At 47.9% G+C, this 26,024-nt stretch overlaps 1 protein-coding gene across 1 annotated transcript in view; it reads right to left on the bottom strand.

The window, feature by feature from the left end:
• Window positions 1-26,024, bottom strand: part of LOC144159544 (nose resistant to fluoxetine protein 6-like) — a 129,998-nt gene that overhangs the window by 35,877 nt on the left and 68,097 nt on the right. Inside the window, exons 4-7 of the mRNA XM_077691112.1 lie at window positions 18,922-19,019; window positions 16,580-16,762; window positions 13,695-13,788; window positions 11,505-11,603 (exon numbers count right to left, since the gene is read on the bottom strand). Coding sequence (XP_077547238.1) covers window positions 11,505-11,603; window positions 13,695-13,788; window positions 16,580-16,762; window positions 18,922-19,019 — 474 coding nt within the window. The remainder of the gene's footprint in view (window positions 1-11,504; window positions 11,604-13,694; window positions 13,789-16,579; window positions 16,763-18,921; window positions 19,020-26,024) is intronic.

The raw sequence follows: 26,024 nt of genomic DNA, 5'->3' as shown, positions 1-26,024 counted from the left end.
GATTTAGCTACGAGGGCACGCGAGCACTGAAAGTCAAATGGTGTACTCACCAAGCACATCTACGGGTTTACCCCCTGCCTTCTCGCTGAATTCCACGTGAAAGCGTCACACGACCCCTCACGCCCGTCTAGCGGCCCTGTGCGCACCTTGCTCATGTGCTAAGAGTTACAAAAATTAAAGGAATCTCGCACCAATCCATGGAATCTCACTCTTAATACGCCAATGTGCTAAAGCTTGTGGCCTCCAGTATTCACGTAAAAAATCCCAGCTTCTTGTCGTCCGCCCTCACGCCAAATCAAGGAATACATTCAAATACTTCTTGATGACCTGGCCATCACTCCAAGCCCCAGCATCAAGATCCTGGACCTACATCTCGAGGATAACACCAAGAGTGACGTCTCCTTGTAGCGCCTAAAAACAGCATTGATCAAATCATACACATGATCAGGCAAGTTGCCACCAAGAAGCGAGGCCCTAAAGGAATCTGGTAGCTTTCGATTAATTGAAGCTTTTGTCCTCTCGAGAGTCACTTACGTCAACCCCCTGTCTTCTCGACGAGGAAGACATAGAGATGCTTTATATAATGTTTATAAAGGCGGTTGAGCAGGCCATTGGTCTTCTCATGAGTGCGTCCACACTGAGGCTGCTTAGCACGGACTCCACAACACGGTGGAAGAGCTGATAGAAGGCCATCTTTCTAACCAGAAGGTCCGACTCAGAACTGCGGTGGGTAACCGCATGCTTCACCAGATTGGCTGGGCAGCCCAGAATGTCACTCCGCTTGACGTACTCCCAGACTCTTGGTGACTAAAACTAAAGATGCTCCCTTTGCTTAGAAATATGAACCCCCCACATGACGAGGGTCACCGAAAAGCACTGGCTCAAGCGCTAAACACCACCCTCGGTGGGGCTCATGCAGTTGTCTACAGAGACTTCTCCAAATATCGAGGGCAGCAACACGCCATCATCGTGGCTACCTCCAGAACCAGCCTCCTTGCGTGTACCTCGCTTAGGACCCAACAAATGACGGCAGCAGAAGAGGCAGCCATCACATTGGCTCTGACTCAACCAGGGGTTCGGAGGGTAGTCACCGATTCCCAGCAATCCTACTGGAATTACCAGTCGGGTTGGGTGTTCTGACCTGCACTGTGCGTGCTAAAAACCACTCCCCAAACGGTTCCATTCAGCTCATCTGGACAACCCCTCACGCTTGAATGGAGGGCAACAAATACGCCCACCCAACAAGCCTGCGCTTTTACCTCCCGTGCTATGGAGCTGCACGAGGACAGTCACCCGCTTGTCACGTTCAGGGAGATAACCCAGCATTATCGCCTTGTGAGACAGACCGTGCCTTCGCCTTACCCTAACCTTTCCAAAGAACAACAAACTACCCTGCGGGTGATACAATCCGGGCTCCTTCCCACAGCCTACGCGTCTTCACTTAATGTATCCGAATCGCTACGACGCTGAATGTAAATTTTGCTCAGAAGCAGGAACACTCCGCCCCGTAATCGGGGTGTGCGACTTTAGCCCTGAGCACCCTCCTCTCTTTCCGTCAACTACCCATAAGAGAAATGGGAGATGCTACTCTCCAGGCCCTCTCTACCTACCCAGCTTCAGCGGGTGGACAGAACACAGGCCGCGCGGAGTGCATATGGGCCCCACAGAAGAAGGAATCACTCCCCAGGGCTGCACTCTGGGCCGTTCAGAAATCTGAACAGCAGTATTTCTTCCTCCTCTTTCTCAGCCGCAAGTCTCGTCGCCTCCGTCCGCGGCGCAGGGACGGAGAAGTCAGGTCGTCTAACACCGGGTTGGAGCTTACTTTGATTTTATAAAAAAAAGTTTCCACTCTTGTGCTACACCAATACAACTCAACCAAACACCGTTCATGCATCATGCATTGAGTTAACCATACCGAGAATATCTCTTTGAAGTAATAAATGGTGTGGTTAAGTGCACTTCTCTCTGGTTTTACTATTTGTAGAGCGATGTGAGTGATTTTAAGTGACGTCGCATGAGTAATCGTTATGGGTGCCGTTTACAGATTTGCTTTCCAACCACATTCACGGGGTGGATTGGCGCGATTTTTTTTTCCACTTTCTCTGTTTCTTCCGAAAATTCTTTATCTGTTTCAATGGTATACCGCATCCTCCCCTTTGCTTTCCTTGGTATTCTTGACTGCCAATCCTTCCACCTTCCAACATTTTATCAAAATTAAAAGATTCCAGAACCCTTTTTCGCCCAATGTGACCAAACATACTGACTGGCCGAAATTTCAATCCCTTATGGAGGACGCCTGCTGTGCGGGTCTTTACACAAGCTTAGAATCCGCGATCGGCAGTGCAACACAGTCTTGTACGCGTACTGTCACAATGCCGCCAAAAGTAACTGAATTTGACATCGAACTTGAAACGCCTCCGGGCAATTCGACGGCGTGCGGAGCGACGGTACAGGTACACGACCTAAGGGTAGCCAGAAGCATACAGAAGAAAATACAGCGCCGCGTCGCTCAGGTCCAGGCACGGCGGTGGACATCATTCTGCGAGTCCCTCGACCCTCGGAAACCTTTGTCTTTTATATGGAGTGTAGTGCGTGGCCTTGCGACACCTGTGCAGCAGCGCTACCCATTCAAGGCTTTGGCACTTCGTGAAAACCGTTCAGAGCTGGAGGTCGCAGAAGATTTCTGCACGAGAGTTGCCGCTAGAGCTGATGGCATCCGACCTTCAAGGACCCGTGAAGTCCCCACCCCACGCGATCAACGCATAGACGTGCTCTTTTCCATGGAAGGGTTACAGGCAGCTCTGGAATCCTGCAGGCGTAGCTCATTACCAGGTCCCGATGAGGTCTCCTACTCCACACTATGCCACCTTGGCCCTCAAGCACGTCAAACGCTTTTGGACATCTTTAACAAGACGTGGACGGATGGCGTCGTTCCACCGGAGTGGAAAATAAGTCGTCTGGTCCCTTTACTCAAGCCTTGCAAATCTCCACTTGACCTTCCATCATATACCGTCCAATTGCCTTGGCAAGCTGCCTTTGTAAGGTCATGGAAAGAATGATACTCACGCGGCTGCAGTGGTACCTTGAATACAACAACATATACCCTGAAGTTATGGCCGGTTTCCGACGTGCGCGTTCCTCCATAGACTGCGTGGTGGACCTGGTAACGTTTGCACAGCAAGAAAAAAGTCGCAAACGCCTGTCCGAAGCCCTCTTCCTTGACGTTAAGGGCGCCTACGACAATGTCGTTCAAGAGGCCATTCTAGATGCCCTGGAGTATTTCGGACTTGGTGGGCGACTTCACCGATGGGTAGAAAGATTCTTTTCGGGAAGTCCTTTTTATGTTATGACAGAGGACGGCCCAACATCACAGCACCTTATTCAACGTGGTGTTCCTCAAGGTGGAGTGCTAAGCCCAACGCTTTTCAATCTAGCGATCGTCGGGCTTGTGCCCGCTCTCCCCAAAAATGTCTGCGTCTCCATTTATGCCGATGACATTTGCCTGTGGGCTTCGGGTGTCAACCGACCACAGCTACGGGCACGACCTCAAAAGGCGGCCAATGTCACGGGATATTACCTATAAAGGCAAGGTCTGTGCATCTCGGGTGACAAGTGCGCGCTTGTCGCATTTACCCGCAAGCCCATGTCCCGATTTTGCATCAAGATAAATGGGAGGTTGGTTCCCTACTCCAGGCATCATAAATTCCTCGGCATTATCATCGAGACATTTCATAGAGCGCACATGTGACTGTCCTTAAGAAGAAACTCACTGCCATTGCCCAAATATTCATATTTCTTGCTGGAAAGACTTGGGGAACATCGGTAAGGGGAATGATGTAGCTGTACTCCGCCCTATTTTTAGGAGTCTTCCGTTACAGCTTGCCCGCAATTTCCAATACCTGCTCCACAATCCTTTGGGTAATACAGAGCATCCAAGCACAGGCCCTGCGTACGTGTCTTGGTTTGCCGCGTTGTGCATCAACAGTCGGCACCATTTGCATCGCTCAAGAATGCCCAATAGCAACGTATGTGGCTACTGAGACGCTACGCCTGTACATCAGGCTTCTCACGAGGCTGCCATCTCACCATCTGGCGCAGCCCCCTTATAACCGACCACGATCTACGTTTTCAGCCATTGTTACAATGCACAGGGCTGAAATCCCGTCGAGGTATGTTCCTGCGGTTACATCGTCCTCCCCGTTGTGGTGTCTGGCACAGCCTGAGATCCGTCCCAGCGTTCCGGGAATCGGCAAAAAGGCCGCCTTGCCATCCTTGGCCCTTCAACAGCTTACAATGCTGTTTCTGCATGAGTGGTACAACGACCGGAAACATGTATACATGGATGGGTCGGTAACGTCATCCAGTTCGGCAGGTGCGGTGGTTGTTCCAGCAGATTGTGTCACAACTCGATTCCGTGTGGCCCATATTACGACCTCGACAGCCACAGAACTCGCAGCCATTCGTGAGGCTCTTCATCACGTTATCAGAGCTACTCCTCAAAACTTGGCTATTTTCTCGGACTCTAAGGTTGCTTTACAAAGCTTACGCGCAGCCCTGAGCTACGGCCCCCTCCACCAATTGGTGAGAGAGATTAGAGAAAAAATACCACCAAGCCATCACAAACGGCCATGACATAATATTCCAGTGGCTTCCAGGTCCCTGCGGAATCATCGGCAATGTCTTGGTGGATGAAGCTGCTCGAACAGGCCACCACAGCGAACGACAGAGTCGGATGCACAGTCAGATGCACAGGATATTGTTCTTGCTGTGCATCCGACTCTGTCGGATGCACAGCAAGAACAATAACAAAGTCTTCAACAAGAACAAGACAACAAAGTCTTCAAAAAATCACGTTATAAATTTAATAGTCAAGGGTATTATGTCTGTGTATGTCCACAAATTTGAACTAGTCCTTTGCTCCTGGCCACTGTGGTATAGCCGGGAACGAAGCAGCGGATCGAATGGCTGCTGCTGCTACACTCTCGAATACAGTAGACATAACCTCATTACCCTACACAGACGTGAAACCACACATCAGACCATAACTTCGCGAAACATGGCAAACACACTGGAGTGAACAAACAGACAACAAGTTACACGTAATAAAACCTCACTTGGGACCATACACCACCGACACACGCAATAGATACACTGAAGTCGCCTTGGCTAGATTACGGATAGGGCACACACATGCAACGCACTCGCACCTTCTCACTGGATCTCCAAGACCTCTGTGCAGCAGGTGCGGAGAGGCCCTATCCGTGATCCACATTCTCATACAATGTAAGGCACTCGACATTACACGACGCAAACACTTCCCACAACTACACACACGACATATTCCACCACACCCGTCATACTTCTTAGGAGACGATGCCATCTTTTCTGTTCAGCGCACCTTTAAGTTCCTATCAGAAGTTCACTTTTTACAACTCATCACATACCACCCATAGTTTTATCCCTGGTCCTATACACCAGCCACCTTATTTATCTTTTAACCGCTCTTGTTCTTCACCCTGGCCTTTACACCAGCCGTACTCATAGTTTTTAACTGATTTTATTTCGTGTTCCCTCCTCATCAAATAACTTTGTGTCTGGCGCTGTTTGCCCATGTCGGCCTTGCGCCAATAAAATCAAACCATCATAATCAAGAACAATAACAAAGAAGGTTTACTCACGTAGCGGCAATGGGACTTGCCTTCATCAGATTACAGTTACGTGATTTTGCTGCCACAAACATTTGGAACACATTTCTTATATAGTTTTGCGGAAAACTGTGAGGAGGAGATGTTTCGGAAGCGGAGAGTATGCATACAGTCAGGCAATGCCCGTGGTACAACAACAACAAGGAGAGAGAGAGAGAGAGAGAGAGAGAGAGAGAGAGAGAGAGAGAGAGAGAGAGAGAGAGAGAGAGAGAGAGAGAGAGAGAGAGAGCTTGAATTAACAAGGCAGCTCTCAAGATTGCACGACGACGTGGCAACGCACGTGGCGTGGGCTGCAAGTTCAGGCAGGGCGCAAGTTCAGGCAAGTTCAAACCGCGATTGTCCACGCTTCCGCACTGCCTGAACTTGCAGCCTACGCCACGTGCGTTGCCACGTAGTCGTGCAATCTTGAGAGCTGCCTTGTTAATTCAACCGCGTTCCTCCCTCCCTCACTCTTGGTTGTTATATATATATATATATATATATATATATATATATATATATATATATATATATATATATATATATATATATATATATATATATATATATATATTTATTTATTTATTTATTTATTTATTTATATTTATATATATATTAACAATGACAATAACAATCAGAAAATGGGAAATGAGGGGCTCGGTGAATTAAGACAGAATAAGGGTTGGCAGTCAAGAAAACCTCGGAACGCAAAGGGGGGAATGCGGTAGGTCATAGAAACAGATGAAGAATTTTTTGAGTCAGAAAGAAAGTGGTGAAAAAATGCTCACCGTCATTTAGTTAGTTGCAGCTTTTATTTGACAGGAAGGCCGAAGCCAATGAGGGTTGGCTTTAGTTGTGTGGGAAGGGGGATATAGAGTAGGATCGGTTTAAGTTCCTAGTTGCACTTCACAGTTTTTCAGACAGTGTGACGGACTAGGCGTCGCCCAGCTAGACAACCACCGCCAGACCACTCTCAATTGAAAAGCTAGCGAGCTCCAAAAGAAGCTCACCGCAGTCTATGTTGTCTGATATTTCAGAGAAGGTAAACGGGGTGTGACGTGATAGAAGCTGTGTTCGATGCTCCCGGAAGTATACATAAGATTTGACGGCCAGATTGCAATAAGGGCAATGTTCCCGTCCTTGAGGTCTGCGGGTCTATTTCTGTATTATATGGGAAGTATACGCACCGTCAGCACAACTTATTTACGAATACTTTAGCCGTTCTTGGTTGCGTGCCAACATTGAACAGGTAACCTGTCAGGGAGGCCATCCGGTATTCCGGTTGTCTTGCCTTCTTACGTCGTAGCAGGAGTAGAGCCGGGGGCGTGGGAGGGGAATACAACGAGGTGTTCGGTCCAGAGAAATGAGCGATACTCTCCTGCGCTGCCTCGTGCGCAACCCGATTTCCTGTTTCGTGTCCTCATGGCCCGGCGTCCAGGCGATACGGCCGTGTACACCCTGTTTTCTGAGGAGTTCAATTTGCATCGAAACAGCGTTTACTATTGGGTTGGAGGAGGAAAGCTTCCGGAGTTATTGTACAGACTCAAACGAAACCGTGAGGATACGCAGGTATACAGGGGGCCGGGTGTCAAGATCATAACATAGATGACTGAGGGCGTTATTTATAGTGTACAATTCACCTTCCAGGCTAGTGGCATTATCATGGTTGAGTGCAAAGCTATTTAAAGATGTTTCTTCCGGGTATATCCATGCAGTGCTAACGGTACTCAGTGTAATGCTTGCATCTCTGAAAATGTTCACTTCTCCTTTGAGCTTGGTGTTCTGTAGGTGCTGAATTCGCCGTTTTCTTGCATGATACTTGTTTTGCGTTATTGTTCTGGAAATGTGACATAAGGCATCGTCTGTGAACGTCCAAGGTGCCAACGCAGTCTGCGCGTCCCATGCCATAAGTTCAATTCCCTGCCTTGTGAGGCTGCGTTTAGCGGAAGCCTGACATCTGGTACCTTACACAATCGTGTCTATCGGAGGGATGAAGACGCACGCTCGAGGACGTCGATTCGGGTGTGTTTTGGAAGGCCGGTAATTGCTCTCAGGGGGGCTTTATGTCGAGCACGGATAGTTTTAAGGTTTTTCTTACTGAGGTCAGAAATGGGGGCGCCATGTCATAGTGCCAATTCCGACAGCTCGAGCCATGGAGATGCATGTACGTTGACGTTGATTAGCTCCGCCGCACTTAATGGATAAACGAACAAGTGCGAGCATATATTTCCAATTTTGTCTTCATTGTGACAACCAGGCCTTGGTACTGCCACTGCTACAGAGGAGGAGGCCAAGAAAGCGAACTGATCCTCTCGCTGCCTCAATGACCCTACCGCCAATATGCAGAATGGCATCCTCGGTGTGCGCGCTTGCTTTGGAGTGGGTCACAACCATCGGTTCCGTTTTCTCTGGGGCTAGTTCAAGACCTAGATCGGGCAAAGCACCCTCAAATGTGTTCACCGCAGCTTTTAGTTCAGTAATCATGTCCTGCTTTGTGTGGTAGCCACAGGCTTCGGTACAGATAGTAATATAGCCGGCGTATATGGTGAACCGCGTCGACGTTTCCTTCTCCAATGCCCTTGCGAGCTGAGTCGTCACTATGTTATAAAGTACGGGGCCAAGTACAGATCCCTGTGGGACCCCCTCTTGTTGTAGTATTTGGTGCCCTTTCTTTGCTCGTATAGTCTTTGGTGCCCATCCGGGTAGTAAGACACAGAGTTGAACCGGTCAATCTTTGAGGGAGCTGCGTACCCAGTTTTGTGCACGCAGGCTGGGAACGCCTGGCAAGAGCTTTCAGTATGGCCGCCTGATGGACTCTGTCAAAGGTTTTGCGGAGGTCGACAGTGAGACATAGTTGAAAAGATCACGGCGATGCGCTTGTCGATTGATGACTCGTTTAAGCAGCCAGAGGCAGTCATGCGTACCAAGGTTTGGCCGGAATCCTATTTGGGCTGGATAAAACCAAGCCTTAACATGTTCGAGGTAATACTGCATTCGGTTGTTTATTAGTCGTTCCATCAATTTACACAGCATCGGGGGGTAAGAGAGATCGGTCGCAGGTTGGCTACTTCTGAGGGGTCTGTGCCAGGCTTTGGGATGATATTGATGAAAGTATGCTTGAGGGCTTCCAGGATTTCTCCCGATTGCCAGGAGTCGTTAAGGAAATTGAGCAGGTGTCCAAGTTGGGGTTCATTCAGGTTGCGGATATGCTGCCATGTTATGCCATCATGGCCTAGTGCCGGTTTCATTTTGTGTTGCCGTATTGCATCCCGGAGTTCTGCAGGGGTGAAAGGAGTGGCCAGAGAAGGGTGGGGGCTATTTACCGTAATTTGAGGTAAATAATCACTAGAATGAGAACCAGCTGATGAAGAATGTTGTAATGATACTTTTTTCTACTTAGTCCGCAGGGGTACTAAGCGTAAGAGTGGCGAGGAGAGGCGATCGTTTCTTTCCCTTTCCAGCCGTGGTTCTATAGATGCGCCAAACCGGGAGAGGCTACGCTGTTTCCCCATTTGGTAGCACAGTTCCTGCCAGTTGTCATATGCAAGCTGCTTCTGATAATCCCGAATAATTTTAAATTCTTGTGAATTCTTATCAGGTCGCAGTGTCTTTTGCCAAGTTGTGGGCATCTGCGTGTGAGATCCTTAGCTCTTTTCCATAAATTGGAAAGCTTCAGAGCAGGCGACCTCTTCCTGTGACATCTCTGCTGTTTGACCGAAGGATGTAAGATCAGTAAATGCCTCCGATGATTCATTCAGTATTGCACGGAAGCTGTTCCAGTTGGTAACTTGTAAAGTTTTACTTTGAATTTTCCGTCGCCCTTTGAGCGTGATTGCTATAGGGTAATGGTCCCTGCCCCACGTGGTGTCGTATATTTTCCAACCTGATGCTGCTCCATGAGAGGCGAGGGTGAGGTCAGCTGTCGTGCTCCGTTGTGACCTAGGGCTGTGCTCCAACTCGAGTAGTCACCGTGAGGTTGTTCAGGAAAAAGATGTTGTTCATAGCAGTAACTTCTTCAACCTCGCGACCCCGCTCGTTTGAGTCAGTATACCCCCAAGCTGTGTTCACCTCCTATCACATAGGGACCTCCCTATCACGATAGGGACATTAGGATACAGATTTATGACATCCGTGAACCATTGGAATAAAGGTTGGAATTCAGAACTATTAACTGGTGGGTAGTACACTGATGCCACCAGTTTTGGCTTCCCGGATGGAAGACAAGCATGCACGAATATTACCTCATGTCGCTTTGAGGACCCGCTAAACAAATTTGCGTACAACAAATATCACTTGGGACCAGGAGTATTGAGTATCCTGGTGCTGAAGGTGCAAGGTTACTGTTATCGTTAAGGGTTGTTTTACGGGCATTAGCAATGGTTGGGGCAGAAGATGTGATATAACTCCGCATAGTCGGAACACATCGCATTTTTCGTATGAGTACGAAGAGGGAACGAATTTGCTGTAATTTCTGGTATAAGATTGCCGAACATGTAACGTAGCTACGCCAATTTCCTTGTGCTATGTTAAGATTGTTTATTGTTGTGCGAGAGTATGATTGTTTCTTGGGGGACCTTTCCGTGGTGGTTCCTCTTTATCCGGTAGTTTATTAGTGAGGTACTCGATAATGGCGGACGTATCTTTCATGAAACGTTCCAAAAGAATGCGAATCTTCCTATTTCGTCTTGCCGAGAAGCTCGTTCCTTGAACGTCAGATCGTATTATGTTCAGCAGTGGCATTAGCTCTTGTTAAATTCTGGGCTAGGCGTTAGTTTCTTACTGTGGCTCCTGCTGCGACGTGTAGGGCCCTCGGGCTGCCCTGTCCCTTGTGGCGTCGATGCTTAGGTATTTTGTTCTGCCAGTGCCTTCTTTAGTTCCTGGTTTTCTTTTCGTAGCTGTTGCATTTCTTTACGAAGAAATGCCAGTTGTACCCTTACTTTTAAGTTCAGGGAATTGTCCTGTTGAAGGTTTATTTGTTGCGCATGTCGGAGGTCTGTGGCAGGAGGGTTAGTGGAGGCGCCTCTCATACACCCAGCACTTCGTGCTATCCCGCTGTTTCCCCACGCTGAGAGCCCTCCTCCGGGTGCACCTGTTCTACGCGCATGCCGTCACGTGTGCCTCTCGCGGGGCACGCTTTGAGGCTAATCTTTGTTCCATTTGACGAGGGTGCCGGGTTAGCGCTGTCGTTAGCGCACTTACCTCCAGCTCTTGCGACCCGGGTCGAAGTGCCACACGAACTCAGATGTGTTTTGATTTAGTTTCCCTTTACAGCGGTGGCCATTTTGGCACCATTTATGTTGGCGCCGCCACTGACAACGACTACAATCACTTTTCGCGTTTGGTGAGACACCCCAGGCTTTCGCCTTAATAACAGCACTTATAAATCATTCGATGCTCTTTCGCGTAACCAGTGTTCACGAAGTGAAACGGCACTGTGACTTTTTATATGGCCTCTAACTGGGTGTCCGTCTAATGGTTCGATTTCGCCATAAAATGTGGCTGTCAAAACAATATGTTTTGTCATCTTTTGTTCTCAGCGCAACGTGCAGTAATGATGAAACGCGAACACGAAAATATGAACAAGAACACACACATAGCGCGATTTCTTTCTACGCAAGTCAAAATGACGCGTGGCTTAGTTACAAAACAAAGTTGGGAAATGTGGCTTTCCGAATATACCAATAGCGCGCCAATGCTGGATATCAACGAATAGTATTCATCATTTTTGCGTGTTCTGATTCATATTTTCGTGTTCGCATTTCATTTGTTCATGGCTGTACTTTAAAAACCGTCTGAAGCAAGGCGCTTCTATGTGCATACCTGATGTATCGACGAATCAGCAGCAAGGCGATGGGAATAGCAAGAGTCTTCTTGTATTCCTTGAGGTACTTGAGCACGTTGAATGCCACCAGAAATCCGCTGTGAAAAGTAAAAGAAGAAACAAAGCGTGGCCTGCCGTTGGTTTTCGCGGCCGAACGTCCGGCCGTGCGCGGTGCACTCTGCTGATCTGTGCTTAAGTTCTTGCTCTCAGAGAATTCCGAACGAATCTTCGCGTTCAGGCAAGTACAGGTGAATTTAGCAGTGATGACTAACGAAACGCCGTGTGGCTCCTCAACTCGCGCCGCCATTACGATACATGCAATGATCATGAAGCAGCGGGTGCACAAAGCGATAGCTTTTAATTAGCATATACTCTTCGCATTGTCACCGCAGTTCAACTAACGACTGGCCTTTGCTAGCAGGGGTAACAAAAAACTACAAAAATACCACTGAGGATCTCCAACGTCTGGAAAGAAAACTGGGTCTCGGAGAAAATGGAAAGATTTGTAGTATACTTCAACGGTGTTTTTAAGACAAATCAGGACATGTCGTGTTACTCAGAATTTAATCTTCATTTCCATTTAAAACATGCGTATTTTCATCTATTAGCAATTAATAATTAACAATAATTTTATTTTTATACAGGCTAGTGCGCAGGACAAAGCAGGAGGGGACCGCTTTTCTAGGCATACAACCTAAAATGGGCAGCACGCAGAATACAAAGTGGACGATACCAGTGACCGCACTACACAGTTAGCTGACTATTCTAGTTAGCCTTAGTAGCTTTATATCGCCGGACCACTGGTCCGACGTAACGCTTGCTGCCGAGAACGGCGCTTGATGTATTTATTTCGTGCTTGGAGAAACACGTGTATCCACGCGTTCCAGTTATCTGGGCCCTGTGAAATTCCGACCGCTACTTGCCGTTATCTGGTAAACAGTTTTGATAAACTAAAGAACACGCGTGTTTTTTTTTCCAGCGCTGCTGTTTGCGTCCAGATAGTAGCAAGTTGGCTAGGAGCTACAACCAGATGTTGATGCTTCGGAATTCCGCGCCGGATTGCACGGGTGGGACAAACCCGGCCAGGGTTCCGTGCTTTGCGAGGCCATGAACAAGGCGCATGCATCAGCCGCAAGAGAAATATAAAGCACAACGGTATATGAAAACCCGCGACTTTCGCTAAGATATCGAATGCCCATAATTTGTGGTCTTGCCTGCTCCATCGTCTCGACCCTGAATGCAGGTTCCAGTTTCCCGCGAGGACTCGGCGGTGCCACGCGTCGCTGTTCCATCGACTGCGGATCGACGTAGCTTTTACTCATCGCTACCAACGCCCCATCGGCGGTGCGATTGACCCTGAATGTGAAATGTGGCATACTCCGGAGACCATCCCACATGTTCTCGTCAACTGTCATTGTTTCATGCATCACCGCGAAAAGTTAACCACGTCGTTGGCCCGCTTAGACAATCGAGCATTGTCTGATGTGCTGCTGGGCTCCATACCAGACTCGCAGCGTTCAAACAAGGCGTTTAAGGCAGGGCTGGCATTTTCAAAAAAGCAGTGCTTTGGCCGCTAGATTTGAGCTTAGGCCCCGTTGTGGTGAACTATTGAACAGACACTGTACACGGTATAGGCATATTTTGTATACAGTTGTACCTCCACCTCTATCTAGCAATCATCATACCTGTCAACTTCTACGATCTTTTACCCCTTCACCTTCTCTCACACAGGGTAGCAGGCCAGAGCCCATATATCAGCCCGACCTCTCCGTGTTTTCCTTCCATTCATTAAAATTATTCTCTCTCTCTTTCGCCTGCCAGGTGGCACTGCAATTGTGTTCAGTTGACGCCCTCGTGCTCCATTTTATTCTCTTTGCAAGTGTACAAGCGAGTCTGAATTAAGGAAGTCAAAATAACACAAGCTAAAAAAGCAATTTGCTTCTAATCTCTATAAAAATATAGAAAAGCCTTCATATTCAGCGTTCGGATTGCGAAGAGGACAAAAAAAACATCTCTGCTTCGGCCAGTCGTAGCAGCGAGTTCAATTGAACGTGCCTTTTGAGGTCGCTGAGTATGTGCGGAAAGCAAGAAAAAAAAAAGGGGGGGGGGGGGAGAGCACGGGTTCACCTAACGCAGCTTTTACCATGCACACCAGGAGGGACCCGGCGTAAATAAACAATGTCGCTTGCCTGAGAAAAATGAACGTCTGGATGCAGGGGTAGGCATTCGCGATCATGAGGAATGCGGCCTGGTGGTGGTACTTGATGATGTTGAACGAATCCGCTGCAGAAAGGTGGCCCGAGTCAAATTACACTTCAGCTAGATAAAAAAAATTACGAAATGCCGCTGAATTCCAACTTTATGGAAAGCGTGCTCAGTAGAGAAAAAATGGCAGCATCTCAACTCTGTGTATGATGGCGAAGGTGCGGAGTACTGGGACTCGAAATGACATCCAAGCTGCGCCCCGAGTGACATCCGATTTGCGCCCCGACCGCCCTTCGATTTGAGCCGTGAGTTGCACCTTGATTATTCCCTAAACGAAACTGAAACTCAAGGCTCAAATCGAATTTCGCTTGATTTTCGCTTGATGGTGGTGCGCGCACGGATGGACGCGGACGGACATTGGGAGGTCCCAAGGTACTCCGCACCGTTATAGGCGAGGGAGTAAGCCGTTTGACTCTCAGGTATTAACTCGCGGTCGTAGCCCAATGGATAAGACGTCTGACACTAACTCTGTCTGGTCTACCAGACACGGGCTCGAATCCTACTGGTGCCCATGTGATTTTTTTCGATTGTGAATGCTATGCGCACGGACGCGGACGGACATTGTGCGATCCTAAGGTATTCCGCACCTAAAAAACCCGGTGGGCAGCGGTGTTTTCCACTAATGTCCTGTGCCTGTTGTCTAGCAGTCATTTCGACGGGCATCATACACTGACAATAACATGTTCACGCCACCTTGCAATTTCTTAACCCAAAATACGCAGTAGATTCGATTACTTATTGCGGGGCTGTCCTGCTTCTTCGTGCAAAAATACAGCATGTCACAAGCAATACTGTAATTGAGATCGTGCGCGCATTTCTTATGTGGAAGCATCAGCAATTAAGAAGACTTGTTTCTACATTTTTTTCTGCGGTTATTCCGGGAACAGCGTTGACGACAGTGTTCACAGCTACTTCAGATCTCGCTCACAACGGGCGATAACGGTTAGTAGCTGAGTCTGATGGATCGGCAGTGTCGCAGACGTAGTCCGCAAAGGTCAAAATTTATAGCGAACCAGCCGTTGGCTCGAAAACACAAGCGAAACTGCTCCCATCGCGAATTGAGAAGTGGGCCAATCACTGTGTTTGTACAGAAAATTTTGTTGCAGATTAAAATATTACGCAGAATTAACGCGAACCTTAAGCGCTAAACCACCAATAGCGAGGGCTGTCGGCGCCTTCATTGTTTCGGCCTATTGTGACGGCTGCGTTTACTGTTTGTAACGCAGCCATTGGAGCACGCAGTGTTTTGCAACGCACGATATGGTGCCTTAATCTGCACAAACACTGAGACGCCCGCATGATTGCACCGCATTTTCGGTCAAGCGGCTTACCGGCCGGTTTTCTCGCTCTGCTGGCGATTGCCCGAAGAGGCACGCAGCTACCAGCGGCTGCTATTCGCGCGAAAAGCGCGCGAGTGAGCGAGGAAACACATCACGTGCCATCAGAGTACTCTGTTTACAAACAACAGCACCGACTGCATTGTTATTTTACAAGGCTGTTATAAAACCTTCCTAAAGTTTGCGTTCAGTTCCATAGTGGGCCCCTTGCTAAGTTAGCTTCCTTTTAATGCGCACGTGCTTGCACTGAAACGTTCTTTACAGGAAGCTTTTGAAGCGGAATGGCGTGGTAGTCTACCGTAAGAGCTCTCGCTGCGCGGAGAAAGAAATCCTTGATTATAATCAGCCTGCTAAGCTAGCTTTATTTTAGATCGTGAGCCTGTATTTAACTTTTCCCCTGAGTTTTACAGTTTCTGTATACAGCAACAACCCACATGGGATCACTCGATGTGGTTATTATTCTGTGATGTTTGCGATTGAACGTAGATATGCGATATGTTCACTGCATCCCTGGGTGTTTTTATTTCTGAAAGCACTCGCTCCTGAAGCTGCTCTGCTCCTGGGCTACTATTTTTGAAATATGGCGGAACGCTGCGTATTTTATACATATACGCCTAGGTTCGTAAAGGTGCGCCCGAGTCTCGTATGTGCACTCGTGCGATTTTGTATACTGCCTCCATCAAGCTGGCAAACATAGTGCTGAGGGCTGCACCAGGTCTCCGTGCGCGTAGATAGGGGGGAGTTTTTTTTGTAAAATTGGCGAGTTCTCCAGCCCACCGTGTGAATGAACTCGATGAAAACCTGTTACGTGAATCTTTTTTGTGCGTGTCTGCGCTGTATAGCGATTCCCGGGCGCTATCATAGCCCATGAAAGAGACGTGGAAAGGGCATAGTTTTTCTCATTTCAGGCTGAACAGTATCAAGCGCAGCATGCTAAGCCATGTGTGCTGTGCTTTGGTTTTTACCTAGAGCTTAAGTTTGTGGGAATATTTGAAAGTTTACATGGAGTAAGCGTTCACCCACGCTCTATTGCAATACCGGGGTTCAGCTTCACCACATTGCAGTTTATCAACTAATTAAAGCAGGCAGAAATGAAATTTTGGCGAATGATGATTCCGAGCACACGATTTAACTCAAAAGTTCATTCTGCTCTGCGACATCACGCAATACATGCATGACGTTCTGCATTGCACAGAGTGACAGCGCAAATCGTACTTTTGAGTCGTCTTGTATGATCGTTGCTGGTATTCGCCAAATTTGGTTTGTTGTTGACACGAACTGGCCAGTCGAGTATGTTGTGACGAAGCTGAACCACAGGATTGTCCTACAGTGCATGCATGCGCGGGTTTGCGGCCAACGTATCGTGCACGGATTGCCGTAGACCATGAGTGCGTGGAAGACCGGTTTCCGACCACTCATTATCATGATAGCCGCAACGGTCTAGCTGGTTTCAGCCCGTCGGAACTTCTCACCCAGGGCAGTGACACTGACGAGGAAGTAGGTGTGGCCCAGGATGACCCAGCAGGAGCTCCAGAAGCGCATGCCGTGGATGAAGCGCAGCTTCACGCTGTCCGACTCGCTGGCCGCTTTTGTGGTGAGCAGCATGTTGGTGTTGGACACCACCGAGAAGCTCACCAGCACCTTGGTCAGAGGCTCTGCGCGCGCAGCATTTGTCAGCGACCGCGCGACAGCGCCACACCGGGTTACAGCAACTGTTTATCTCTCGGGTCACTTCCTCTGGGGTGAGATATTGCTCACTCTGACGCCGCCAACCCCAAAGGGCACAGCGTGCTTTTAATTGAGTGCACCCACCACCAGACTTTATTGCACCCACCGCCGGGCAATGTAGTTGTGTTGTTTCAGTTTGGTTAAACAACCCCGCCTGGAACCCACCGTACCATTAAGTTGAAGTAATACGTTCTGTTGACCTGGTATTGTTGTAAAAGGTAACCCCAGTTGCTACCTTTAATGGCGGCTTTAAGGTGCCCCGAGTAACTGAGGCTATTGTAGAACACAAATGTAGTAGCATTTGCCGGACCATTTAGTGTTCTGGTCGGGCAGACAGAACACCCGAAAACCTTCATTCCTCCTTCCCGCCTTTCACGAGTCGCTGTGGTTGGCAGGTGGTCTGATAGGTATAACTCAATACCCCCCTCCACCCCCCCCCCCCCCCCCCGCACACACACACAGCTGTTAAGACAAAGGTGTACAGGCGGCCGCAGAATAAAACGGACCAAGCGAGCGCGACGCGAAAACTATCGGCGCGACATTTTCCGGGCCAGCGCCTGCTGTAGAGATAGCTGAGTGCGCATGTGGGTCCTTCGCTAGTCAGTCAATGCATAACACTTTTCTTGATATCCGCGGCAGCGCCTCGTTTCTGTGGAATAAGGTACAGTCTTTGTCAAAATTTTGTGGGCCACGGCGACCGTGGCCGGAGCAGGCGCGCGGCCGAGCAGGGGCGCTGCGCTTGCCGCTGTCGGCTGGTTACGCGGCTAAGGAGAGTGAGGGGAACTTTCGCTCTTCTTTTCGTAGTATGGCTGGCGCGATAAGTGCAGCGGGGCCAGTTTCTCAGAGTAGGCGCACTTCGCTTCGGCGCAGGCACTTTGCGCAGCACTTGCCACGCCGGACACACTACAAAAGCAAGAGCAAAAGTTCCCCTCTCCCTCTTTAGCCGCGGAACCAGCCGACAACGGCAATCGCAGCGCCCCTGTTCGGCCGCGCGCCTGCTCCGGCCATGGTTGCCGTGGCCCACAAAATTTTGACAAAGACTGTACCTGGTGGCGCCTTGTGCCGAACGCCGAGACAGAGGGACGATTCTTTGCAGCAGCTTAGTTTAGTTGGCTGGCGTTGGAGCAACTCTACGATAAAGCTTCGTGCGTGACTGAATGGTTGGCGGTAAGTATACAACGGAAGAGACAGATAAGCATTACTGCGCCGCCGCTTGTCCTCATTCTAAGTTTGTTTCCGTCGCCAAATACTTTACGCTTAGTTACCTTATTATAACGATTGACCGTGTTAACTTCGCCAATTCCGCATTATTACATGGTCGGTGGGTTTTCATTAATATTTTTATTCCTTTTTCAGTTTCCTTCTTGACGCCTTTTCATTTTTGTCTTCGACCTGCGGTGGCAGTGTGTAAGGGGCATTTTTGATCTCGTTGGCGCACTTTTCTTTTTCCTTTTTTTTTTGATTTGTTGTCTTTTCGGGCTCTAACAATTACCTTGGCCCCATTATCTCCATCTTCTCTAGTAAAACGATTAAATGCCTTAACTACTTCAATTATGCATTTTTGCGCAGACGCAGAGCGTTACACTGTTGGTGGTGTTAGGTACTCTGCAAAGAATGCTTACCAATTAAAAGAGCGCCTGATGTATATATTTCGGAGCTGCGCGGTAGTACAGCTTCAGCGCATGACGCACGCTGCCAAGAATCGCGCCGCTCGGTCGTCCTGCCGCGTATAAGGCGCTGCCAGGTGCTACTTTTAAGACAAACGAACCGTTCCGGCCGAAATTCAGAAAATTGATATGCATGTTTAGCGAAGGTTCTAGCTCATAGTTCTTGCTCACCGCTCACTTGGTCCTTTTTATTTTGTGGCTGCCTGTACATCCCTTAAAATAAAATCGTGCCTTCGTGATTACCTTTTATAGGCATTATTTTGGCTGCATTTAAAGGTTTCATCAATCTTTACAAGTCTGTGATTATTCCAAAATATGGCCGTAGGAGGGGCCCACAAGGACTGAGTGACGTTGTTTTTCTTTATGCATTTAATTTTTCTTGCACGTCGTTTTGCCGGATTCAAGCTAGCAGCACTTACCTGGAAGAAGTTTTTTCTTCTCCTCCGGCATATAGTAGCGGGCAATGTCGTAGGCTGTCCCAATCAAGAGAATAATTACGAGGACGCCGAGGAATATGCTGCAAAAAAGCATATTTAGCATCACAAACGGTTGGATGCTTTCGCGGGGTAGTTCGTTCGCATTATATACCCCGTTTTAACAGACGCAAACAGTGCCAAGCGCGAACCGAGTTGGTTTTTAATTAACGCGGCAATTATTTCACGAGGAATAGCAGGATCACGTTGGAACACGGAGCAAGAACAAGACAGGAGGAAACGACCCTACTCCACGTGCGTTCCATGCGGAACGTGAAAACTATCTAGTGGAACCTTTCATTTCTGTTACCGTTTGATTTCTTGAAATGCCGCTAGGTAAACCGCAGGCGACCGGTTGTGTATTTTTCTGGGCGTATTTTCTTATTAAATCAACAATCCGAGTATTTTTAGTGATATCACTTATGTATTCATGTCTGGCCTCATATATGCATAATATCTTTTTTTGGCTCTACAATGTCGACAAGTATGGACATTGCCACCGGACTTGGACGTTTAGATTTGGCAGTGCAGTATATAAACCTAGTGTGCAGTATCTGCTTCACTTTGGCTCGGCGGCTGAATCGAGGGACAGACAGGCAGACAAGGCAGACAAACAGACAGTCAGACAGACCAAACTTTTCACGTTCAAATAGCCCAAGAAAGACTATCGTCAGAGTCCTTAAAGGACTCGGCTATCGTCTTCAAAAAAAAAACGCTTCCCGCGGTACAAATCTAACCTGGGTCCCCCGCGTTATGAAGTCGACGTCCATCCGATTTCTACATTCCGACGCGGTTGCGGGCAGTTTATATTTTGGGCTTTGATTTTCGCTCAGGTTTTATGGAAGAAAGCTTCGCGTTTTAACGATATTTTTCTTAAGAAAGGGGCAATGATTTTTTTCTACCTGGTATTTGGTGTCTGTGCATTCGACTGCTCCGTTCAAGTAGCACTGAGCCTACAAATATGCACCAGTATAAGCGATACAAATGAGTTGTCGGAACGTCGTGTCATCAAGGCCCGATTCATCTGTTCCCACCGTATTTTTTCCAGCTTCCGCAGTATGCGCACTGCGTCGGTATTTTTCCTTCTAATTACTATCTTACCGAGGGGATACGAAGGCATTTCAATTTTTTACCACGTTCGTGGTGTCCATTTTCGCTCTTTTTGTGTCCACAGTACAGTTTATTATTTCAGACAACGAAGATGTTGTTAGTGTTATTCCAAACACTCAGACCGAAGTGGGAGCATGTCTTACTGTCCTGAACTCCCAAATAAGTCACACACAAAAACTCCGAAACGAATGCATTCGCCCAGTAAGTGTACTATTAACGTAGTGACGTAAAACCAAGATTCCTGTAATAATGAACTGATATTGGAATAGAGCAGGGAACTCTGCACCCACACAGCCTGAAATTCCTCAATTGTTGTATTTGAGTAATTGAGCTGAACGAGCATAGTTGCTGAACAGCGAGCTTTGATTGGGCTGAAGCCTTCACGTCATACTACTTGCTCTAGCAGGATTGTTTTTTTTTTTACGAGTAATTTATTTTTAAATGCGGCTTTACTGGCCGAAGCTAAACCATAGCTGTGAAACGTACCAGGGCCGGCCTTATTGGCACCCTGTGCGAACTGCTAACAAGAACCCCCCCCCCCCCCCCCCCTTCCTTCCCCCGCTTGTCAAACTCATTTTTACAGCAAAGCTGCCTATGGCTATGATCCGGCAGATCGTCTCCCACTACAGAGTGATGTAGACAAGAATCGCACGCTATCGTAGCCCACCTTACGGCGCCCATTCAATTCCCTGGTATCGTAAAACTGTGCGCCACACCTTCAGCGTTAGTAAAAACCCGAGAAATAATAAAGACGTCCTAGGACCTTTATATTTTGATATAAAATGGATTAAATTTCTTCTAAAAGACGTCTCCCTGGCAATTCATTTGTGTTTAGAGGTGAAGTCAACTTTAAGGGAATCGGGGTAAGCTTGGTTTTTGTAAGGCTTTCCCACATTGAGTGTTGCAAAGTGATGAAGCATGTCCATCTGCGGAGGGGGCATGACTACAGAAAACGGCTCTAGCTCTTGCTTTATCGAAACTATCCCAAAACCAATTATATCATCATCAGCCGCTAAGACATCACGCCGAGTTCATTTACGTTTCAAAATTACAGAGTTTGCGGTTAAGTTGTAAATGGGGAATTCCCGTCTGCTGGGGAATTCCCGTCTATACGCGGTCTTCTGCAGAAGAGAAACGGACAGCCCTTTGTTGGTCCGCTGGAATAAAGAGTTGGTCCGTCCAAGTTTAATACATGTAATTAAATAGGAAATAGGCTCAATCGCAAATTACAAGCAAACGTGTTCTGTTTCTTGCGCTCCTTTAAATACGCCCTGGTAAAAGCCCTTTGTCGCCCACGTTGAGGTTCTGCACTAGGAACCTCGGTGGTCATCCTTCTTCACACAGTGGAAGGGTACTGAATTTTTTCTTTATCATTTCATTGCCGCGATTGATTTTTTTCGTTTTTTTTCAGTTGGATGCCTAATCGCAACAAAGAATTATTTTCGAGAGTTCATTCAAGCGAGCTACGTATTTCGGTGGCTGAAGCCTGCAGCAGAGACCGCGAATCAATAGCGCCAGCCAGAATTAAGTTCTCACGATGATGCCACCTATAGGGACCCCGTAGGTCCCAGACCATGTACATTACAACAGATAATACGGCTTAAAACGCACAAACAAAAATTAGTGCCCTTCCACTCTGTGAAGAAGGATGATCTGCGAAGCTGAACACTGTCCACGGAGTGCACGAAACAAAACACGTCTGTTTATTAGGTACGATTGAAAATGCTTCCTAGCCAATTAGCTGAATGAAACTTGGACGGACCCGATCCTCATACTAGCGGACAAGCATGGATCTGTCTGTTTCCCTCCCTCGTCTTAGGCATCTTGCAGTTTTTGTAACACACCAACCCAACCCGCTCGACCACTGAGGACACCGGGACAGGTCGCATTGGGCCGTCTGTCGCACATGTTTAAACCTCCCGCCTGCACAACGGACATGTCATCAGTGAGGGGATGGAACTTTTAGCTGCGCGTGGACGCCCCCACCCCCTACTCTCCCCACTCCCAACCATTACACCCAAAAACTGGGAACCGGTTATGTGCGCGTACTTCAAATTGAAAGACACCGTTGAAAATGGCGGTCTCAAAGCCCTTTCAGCTGAACAAGTAATATTGGCTCACGCCGGCGTTCCAAGCGTTAAAGTTTCTGTTCCTCCAGGAGAAATTTGCAGCTCCTCGATGAGCTGGAACATGAGACAGCAACGGCTTCGGCAGCGGCTTGGCTTTGTATTTTTTTTTCGCGCCCATTCGCGCTTCTGTTCGGGCCGACGCTTCTTCAAATCCCGCTCTTCTTCCTCCAAGAGAAGGAGATGCGTCCGTCCCATAGCGAGTTAAAACCTGGAAGGCCTCGAGCTTTATTCTAGGGGACAAACATGTGGCTGTCAGTTTCCGTCCTGCGTCGTAGGCATCTTACTGACAGTGTCACACACCAACCTACCAAGATCGAAACCACTGGATTTGGGTAGGTTAGGTAAAACTGGAGAGGTTAGACATATACTCCTTCGCAGTAAAAAAAAAAAGGCTTGTCAGAAAAAACAAGTTTAGTTGTATGAACCGAAATGCCAGATAACTGCCGTTATGCATCAAGAAGCTAGCGCGCACTAGCGAAGCGCCAATATCGACTGGCTAATTTTAATCCTCCATAAGCAACTAGCAAGTGATTGGGGCACGAATAGGAAGGGCATTAAAGCGAAACAACTAGTGCTATAGCTACTCTCAAACATCAGGAATGAGATGTCTGTAGTGAATATAAGGAACCAAAAAATCGTCCGTGTTTTTGTTGCGCAGAATAAGCCGTAAAATTACGGAATTTTTCCCAACACCACATAGGCGCGCCTCCTAATTGGTTAAGCGTGCTGCATAGACAAGGAAACATCGGTCACATGAGAAAGGGGGGTCCTATAATACCAGCGAACTAAAACAGTGAGCGGGCACGTTAGTTCCCTGCAGATACCCCAAATAACATAATCACATAAGGACAAAGTTTCTGCGTTAAAATTGGTGACTGTGAAGTAGAGGCCCATTTTGGCTTTTACATAAAAAAAATCACAGAGATTATATTTTTCATCATGAATTTATTCGGTGTTGAATAAGAGTACCTTGACTGTGGTCTGGAGTGAAGAAAGTTTGGCGCACCTCTTTTCCTCACACACGTGGACAAAAAGTTTAGCTGGGCGAAATTATTGTTGTCAACATGAGCTCAACCTGCTCAAGTATATGTTGTAGACTGTGTGCGAGGTTTTCCAGGTTAGTTTAGCCTAATACGATAGTTAGGCTTCCTGTTGTACTTTAAAGGGGCCACGCAGACAAAACACTGTTCATTCGAAAGGTTGCCTCGTTAGAATTATACTGACACCTCTTTTAACCCACTCTTCGCTCAAATAAGCTATATAATAAGGAAAAAAGGGCATGGCCATGCGACCCACTAGCCCATTTTCCGCAACAGAACCTACGATGTCATATGCACAGCTGTGCGATTGGCTGAGACCGGCAAAAACAAACGCAAATTAGGCAGGGCTTATAAGCTTGCTGAGCGAGCTAATTGCGCTTAAATGTAATACGTATTCATTTTACAGAAGTAAGAATACTGTGTTTAATAATGGAAGTTACGGAAATGCACATAAACATAGAAGTACCGATGCGCACTGCTATTGACAATAGGCGTACTATGCTCGTTTTAGCTACACAGCAGTCCGCCGCTTTGGAGTTGTTTTACACGACACTGGCCGATTGGCGTAAGCGACGCTGTCTTACGTGCCCCTGTTTGTCGAGCATAACCCATGTTTCACGAAACGTCAACTTTCTACCGTAACAAAAACTAGCCAGGTGCAAATACGGTCAAAAACAAAGCAACGGCGGGCAACGGTCCGCGGCTGACTATGGTAGCACCTTCTGGGAGGACTGACGGTATAGCAAGGCTGCAGAGCCTAATGACGCACTAAAATTTCGTTTGAATCTCGCGCTCATGACTTTACGGCAGACGTCACGAAAACACACGGTTTGGCGGGAGAATCAAAATTTTAACCTACATCGATTAATTTCTCAGTGAATACGGCATCGTTTGCTGCCGCCCAAGCGCTGGGTTCACTATAAAACAAGAAATCTTTCGAATAAACCAAACTTGTATTTTGTCTGCATGGCCCCTTTAAAGGAGTACCGGGGAGGAGGAGGAATAAACTTTGTTTCTATATTCAGGAGTAGTGGCAATGGGGGGTCTTCTCAGTCCAGAAGTCCCTGGGCAGTCGCTGCCAGGCGGGCCCTTTCAACCAGCCGAAGCTGATCGCCGGGGTCTGGGCTGGCTAGCATGCCTTCCCACTGCTCATGGTTGGGGCAGGGAATAGGGGGGAGGGATGGTGTGCGGGAGCACGCCCAAATCATATGGTAGAGTGCGCAGCGTTGGGGACAGTACTTGCAAGTGGCGGAGTAGGAGGTGGGGTGGATGGCGTGGAGGAGGGTGCCGTGCGGGTAGGTGTTGGTTTGAAGGCTGCGGTAGGTGGTGGCTTCTTCCTTAGTCAAATTGTCGTGGCGTGGGGGGAAGATGCGGCGTTCGAGGCGGTAGTGTTCGAGGATGTCTTTGAAGTTTTGAGGTACAGATTGGTATGCTTCCGACCGCTCTAAATCTTCTAGTGTGTGCAAAGATTAAAATTGGCTTAAAATATGTTATACTGAACCGTTACGGTTGAAACTTCCTGGTACGTAATCTCCACATGCATAGAAAGGAGCCTTTTTAAATAGCTATGTCAGCTTTGACATTTCGTGTGAGTATTCCTTTAAAGGGCATTCTTCAGTCTTTTCTGTTACTCTTCAAAACTTTCACCACACGCCAGGGATTTTAGCCTTTCTGTCTTTACTTTCTTTAACAAATAGTCCTGTTTAGAAACGCGCGTAGGAGAAAGCTGTAGCCACGGGTCACCATAAGAAACTTTTTCTTCAGTTTGTTTGCAACATGAGAGGGAGGAGATTTCAATACAAGCCAAAGAAACCCGGGCTATGAATGCCTTCCATGCGGCGAGGCCCATAGCATGATCCCCTGCTCGATAAAGATTTCATTCTCTCTCTCTCTCTCTCTCTCTCTCTCTCTCTCTCTCTCTCTCTCTCTCTCTCTCTCTCTCTCTCTCTCTCTCTCTCTCTCTCTCTCTCTCTCTCTCACTCTCTCTCTCTCTCTCTCTCTCTCTCTCTCTCTCTCTCTCTCTCTCTCTCTTCCGCAGGGTTTAAGACCGCATCCCAGGGAAGGTCCGGGCTAAGGCCATCAAATTGTGCGAGAGTGCTGGACTAACGGGACTGGCGAATTCTGTAAAAACGTGACCCTCACGCCATTTTTCATGGCAAAAACGCACAAAACTGAGTGCCCTTTCAGGGCTATAGTCACTGAGCGTGGGGCCTGGCAGCGGTGCTTAGGTGTGTACCTACAACGGTCCTTGTCTGTGCTCACCATCGAAGACCCTTTTCTCGTTCGGAGCACTGTTGAGGAGTCTTAGTTCCTGAAAGTGGCCGAACCAGTAGGCGTGAGCGCGTTTTTCATTGATATCAAGGATTTGTTCTACTCTTTGCCCCATGCGGATTTACTCCAGGTCGTAAGCAACAGCATTGACAACTACGGATCGGTCAGGTTCCAGGACCATTGCGGTACAAGACTGCGGCACAAGTCCGATGAAGACTGGCGTCTGCATCGAATCTTGCCTGGCCCCGCTGCTTAGCGACCTTCTGCCGGCGCAGTTTGACAGGAACCTGAAACAGGAGTTGAGTGCCGCCAAAGCAACGACTGTTTTTAGGTACGTCGACGATTTTTTGGTCCTTTGCGAGTGCCCGAAAGGTGTGACGCCTGTGCAAGATGTTGACCACATCTGCGGCGTTTTTGAGTAGACGTTGCGTGGCTTGGTTTTAAAAAGGGAGCTACTGATCAAGCCTGAGCTTCGATTTTTGGATTGAATTCTGCACCT

The sequence above is a fragment of the Haemaphysalis longicornis genome, unplaced genomic scaffold (genome assembly GCF_048455015.1).
Source record: "Haemaphysalis longicornis isolate Haplotype H1 unplaced genomic scaffold, Haemaphysalis longicornis Haplotype H1 scaffold_1, whole genome shotgun sequence".
Classification (NCBI taxonomy): Eukaryota; Metazoa; Arthropoda; class Arachnida; order Ixodida; family Ixodidae; genus Haemaphysalis; species Haemaphysalis longicornis.
Note: the sequence above shows the minus strand (reverse complement) of the source record. Positions and strands in the feature narration are given on the sequence as shown.